At 42.9% G+C, this 5,583-nt stretch overlaps 1 protein-coding gene across 1 annotated transcript; it reads right to left on the bottom strand.

Annotated features, from left to right (window-relative positions):
* Nucleotides 1–1,252: 1,252 nt before the first annotated feature.
* LOC138671050 (uncharacterized) lies at nt 1,253–3,274 on the bottom strand. Its single transcript, XM_069758919.1, has 5 exons — nt 3,132–3,274; nt 2,823–3,029; nt 2,576–2,722; nt 2,373–2,489; nt 1,253–2,133 (listed from the first exon to the last, which is right to left on the bottom strand). Exons 1-5 carry the CDS (start codon nt 3,184–3,186, stop codon nt 1,253–1,255), a joined length of 1,407 nt encoding a protein of 468 aa, XP_069615020.1. The 5' UTR covers nt 3,187–3,274.
* Nucleotides 3,275–5,583: the final 2,309 nt, after the last annotated feature.

Below are 5,583 nucleotides of genomic sequence, written 5' to 3'. Positions count from 1 at the left end.
GTTTGTGATAATCTAGGCACACGCTCGAGCGGCAATAAACTCTGCAAACAGTACATCTGGGCTGTTGGTCGGCACCGCTTTCTACGCAATTCTCTCTCTGACAGGCTTTACAAAAATACTGGCAGGAGTGGTTGTTTTTGTGGTGAAACACTGAATTGCAGAGCTCACAAAAGTAATCAGCACCGATAAAACCCTTCATATTTTTGATACCGTAGTAGTGATTATCATGGAACAATATGAATACTGTTTTGCCATTAGCTGTATTACCGCTCTCAAAGTAACGCCAATCGCCCTGACTATAGTACAGTACTTTAATGGTGACCCCCAAATATTTTTCAAATGCAGGGATGTCGCTAAAACTCACTAATTGATCATCAGGGATGCCCAGTGCTGCGTGTATGTTTTTAGAGCGGCTCAGTAAAACACCATCAGTGACATTCGTGTCGTCCATCAGGGCGCACACACTAGCAGCCAAACACAGATTTGTCGTGTAATTGTTAAAATCATACAGCCATTGTCTCTTTTGTTTAATGATCTGACTGCTCGCTATAGATTTCAAGCGCCTTTTTTGTTTTACACCACCGCGTCGGTTTTTAATGATGGTGACGACTAGCTTTAGCGAATTGGATGATATGCATTCACTGTTACTTTGAAGTGCGCGGGCAACAGCATTTAAAAAAGATTCGGAATTAAAATCTTCACGGGTTTGTTTTGTAGTGAAAATAGGGTCTAAAGTATCACCGGCATCAAACCTTAACTGTACAAAGTCGCCAGGTTCAATGTCCCTGATGATTCTATCCAGTAATGCCTGAATGCCCTCATGAACAATATTCAAGCCCTCTTCAAATGATCGTACACGCTCCAAATTTACAAATCTAAAATGATCTGTATGTATATGACCATTGAAATTGCGGAGGGCCCTTTCATGATGATGGATGTGTTGCAAAAATACTGTATGATCGGGGCGCCGCACATTACCAGCAGCGTCTGCGGATTGTGAATTTTGTGTAGATGCCTGTGCGGCAGCTGCAGAGCTGCCTGGACTATGTGAGTGCTGTTCTGACTCTTGTGACGACGTCTGTGGTGACTGTAGAGGCATTGCAGGACACATGTCACCACGGCGCCTCCTAGAGCATAGCGCCCGTCTAGCGCTGACCAACAATTTTAGAGCCCTCTTTATAACTCTAGCCCTATTATACCTGGGTAGTGTTAGTTTAGGTGGTTTATGCATGCCGTAGCCGACCATATCTAGTCATAATGGGGTCGCTGTAGTTGTTATCTCGCCATCCAGCAGCAGGCTCCGAAGTGCGTATAGTTCGGACTTATTAGCCTGTGTTGGGTTTTGTGTTAATAATAATTTTTCAAAAGTATCGCAAAAAAACATTATTTTGGGGACCCAGCGTTTGTAGCGTAAGTAGCGGCCGATGTGTTCCTGAAATACAAGCATTTCAACGGGGTCCCAGCTGCGGGATTCATGCTGCAGATCTATAGCTGGCGCATGAATCCGTGGCTTTTTACACACCTTAAGCTCTTTACACCCCTTAACATCATCCGGCCGCGACCTCTTTGACCGTTTCTTAACATTAACAGAGTTAGATACACAGACATGAGATATGTCACCCAAATTAGAGGGTCCTGAGGGTCCGGCCCCAGAGGCATTAGCAGGACCCGTTACACATGGCGCTGACGGTTGCATAGTGTGGGACATACGTATAATGAGCGGCTCTATGGATGGTTGCTTACCATCAGCGAGCTGATCAATCTCGCGATCATACTCTTCACGACTCATCGTGGCTGTGGCACCCACGGCGCAGGATGCGGTTGGTGGCTCTGTAACATGTTTTGTTTTCCGCTTATGTTTTCGGGGTACCTCGAGCACTTCTGGATATAGTAGCGCGGGGTCATTCACACGGATTGTCGATGGCTGTCCGGTACTTGGATGGGGTATTTCACGATGGTCCGACGGTACAGGGTTTCCTGCGTCCTGCACCACGCAGATCGGTGATAGCGGATATGCTCTAACAGATCCATTAGCCGTCTGTATCGCCGGCCACGCTTGTGCTGCGCCATTCTCGGTGATCTGTAGCGGCTGTAGAGGTGCTGGAGGTGTTTTTCTCATGACTTTGCGCTTAGCTGTAGGAAAGATTATACATGTGTCAGATATGTGCGAGACCGTCGCAGGCCGCTGCGCATAGCTGCAGGAAAGATTATACGTGTGCCAGATATGTGTGAGACCGACGCAGGCCGCTGCGCTTAGCTGCAGGATAGATTATACATGTGTCAGATATGTGGGGGCCATGGATCTCAATGATGAAGCACGTGCATCATTGACTGTACAGAGACTGTGCATGTATACCAAAATATACACTTACGGGATAGCGATGTGTGGTGAATGATTGCCGTGGCGTCTTCTGCAGCTTCTGCGATGCTCTCCATTAGCTCCGGTATATTCTCTTTTGTGAAAATTCTTCTAGGCTTCAGTTTACAAGCTATAAATAAAGATACAGGCCTTAGTAGAGGCGTGGTGGATTTTCGCAGAGCGGCTGTGCAAAAAAACTTTTCATACGATTCTCACCTCTCCCTTTTTTGCCCGCCGGTCCGAGCTGTTTTTTAGGTGCTCTAGAATCAGGGCTGTTTCTCGGCGTGGGGGTCTGGTACATCAGTTCCTCAACAGGCGGCTGATTGTGTTCCGTGGTGGTTGGTTCTGGAAACATGTCGACATCTGTAAAGAATTAATATATATATTTACACGTCTAAATACTTAAAAGCTATATACACACACACACACACACACATACATACACAGCAGTCACACAACGCACCTATGATGCCTTGAGTCAAATCCCACACAGCAGCGACACCTGCATTAGTGTTACTATACTCAGCTCCAGGTGTATCACACTCCAGAGTAGGCACGCTGAAGCCGTTTAAAAAATCATCGCTATAGTTGCTGATAAATTCATCTACAGCATCGGGGGTGTTCCTGGTAAATTCATCTAGATTATCGGGGATGGTCCTGATTAATTCATCTTAAACAAGAAAGAATAAACAATATAAAGATAATATATAAAAACAGCCCTTAGTTAGAATGGGACACTAACAGATACATGTATATAAATCTTGAAACATACCTATTACCGAATCCGCAACTTGACTGGAAAAAGCTGAAAAATGTTGGGATTCCATCTAAAATAAATTATCTGTGTAAATTTTATGCGCAATCTATATTATCCACACACCACTACTCGTCAAACGCAATTATATACCCCAACAAATAAACTGCTCCCCGTGTATAAATATTCTTATACTAAGCAAATCATGGGTAATACGGCTAAGTCTTTCTATATTAATTATGCGCCACAAATATGATTTATGCGGTAAAACTATATTACACAGCCCCACTAAATATACCGCTACTGTATAAATATGACTATAAATATGTCTATGTTAAACAACACACATGTAGTAAGTAAACGCTGCATGCGCTAGTTAGGGCGTATTGACAGTTATTAACTACTGTATTACGTTATAATAGTTGCCCGCGGATAAGTCTTTCTATATTAATTATGTACCACAGAATATGTTTTATGCAGTAAAACTATATTATACAACGATACTAAATATGCAGCTATCCTCCAGTATAAAACTAACTTATTAGACAAATAACACCCTTAATTATGGTTTTAGAGATGCATAGTTAAATATAATTAAGCATTTGCGAATAATAACACAACTGTCTTATATACTTACATTTAGAATAGCTTGCTTTTTTTAGTCTGGTCGGACTTCTGGTGGTTGTCTGATGTACTTTAGTGGGCCAGCCACCTGTATTTATCCTGAGTGTCAGAAACCAGCTCACCTGTTAACACCCAGAAACACACCCAGTTACGCCCCCACCACACGCCTGCTGTTAACACCCAGAACACAACCATACATGCAATTAATGCATGCATTAACTCAGGCATGATATATCCGGATTAAAACAGGAATTTTTATACAGCTGAATTTCTGAAAGAAGCAGGCTGTTGATTAACGAACCACAATCATTTTAATCAATCATGACGTCTAAATCGTATGATGCCATATTAGAAAAACAATATTTTACATGCCGCGCACCCGGCTCATTCTCGGGTATTGACAAATTATTTAGATCTGCAAGAGCACGCGGTATAAAGAAATCTGATGTTATTGCCTGGTTAAATAAGCAAGACACCTACACGCTACACAAGCCTGCTAGAAAACGCTTTTTGACAAATAAAATTTACGTCTCGGCCATTGATGCGCAGTGGCAGGCGGATCTCGTAAGTTTAATTGACTATTCAAGGGAAAATGATAATGTCAAATACATCCTGACGGTGATTGATGTTCTATCGAGATACGCATGGTGCGTAGCCTTGACAAACAAGACAGGCGCTAGTGTCGCCAGATCGTTCGAATTAATATTTCAAAATGATAAGCGCATACCGAAGAAACTGCAGACGGATCGCGGCAAAGAATTTATAAATTCATCACTCAAACAGCTATGTAATACGTACAATATTCATCACTTTTTTACAAACAATGATGTAAAAGCCGCTATGGTCGAGCGTTTTAATCGCACATTAAAAACCCGTATGTGGCGCTATCTTACGCATCATAATACCTTTAGGTATATTGATATTTTACCGGATTTGCTGCATAGCTACAACCATACGTACCACTCAACGATCCGCTGTAGTCCCGCGTCTGTGTCAGAGAGAAACGTGATGCAAATCTGGCGCAATATTTACAGTTCTACTATTACTAATAAACCGATTAAACCGTCTTTAACGGTCGGCTCTCATGTGAGAATATCGCGCTATAAATCGACCTTCTGTAAGGGCTATGAGAAGACGTACAGCGATGAGATTTTTTTAATCACCGGCGTCTCCAATAAATTTCATAAACCCCTTTATAAAATCAGTGATTTAGCCGGTGAGCCTGTAGAGGGGTCATTTTATAAGGAAGAGCTGCAAAAAATACCTATGGATGAGGATCGTGTCTACAGAGTAGAAAAGATTTTGAGAAAAAAACGTGTCAGGGGTGTGAGTCATTGCTTTGTCAAATGGCTGGGCTACCCCGAAAAATTCAATAGTTGGATCCCGGCCTCAGAGTTGACAGATATATAACCATGGAAGCGGGCTCATTTTTCGTGACATTACCCAGTAATTCGTCAATTAAAATCTACCCTGAAAACACAATATCGGAGTACAATACCAAGTTAGCGCGGGCCGTTCATCTTTCGGCAGATTATGAGGTGGCGTTAACGGAAATACAGTACCCCCATACGTGGAACACGTTTGATGCTTTTGAAGGGAGCTTCTACGCGGCTAAACACGGCGAACCTTTAGTACAGTATCACATAAAATCAGGATTTTACTCGTCCATTCCTAAGCTAGTTGGCGCGGTCAATGCCCGAATAGAAGCGCTGTATTTATCTACGCCTGCCTACAGAATACGGTATGATGAGCTACGCCGCGAGGTGATCCTGACCGACCCATCCCCTATACAGTTTACTCTGGGTACTAAGTTAAAATTTATTTTCGGCCTGCAGACCGTCGATGA

Source organism: Ranitomeya imitator, chromosome 3, assembly GCF_032444005.1.
Source record: "Ranitomeya imitator isolate aRanImi1 chromosome 3, aRanImi1.pri, whole genome shotgun sequence".
Taxonomy (NCBI): Eukaryota; Metazoa; Chordata; class Amphibia; order Anura; family Dendrobatidae; genus Ranitomeya; species Ranitomeya imitator.
This window is presented reverse-complemented; position numbering and strand designations above follow the sequence as displayed.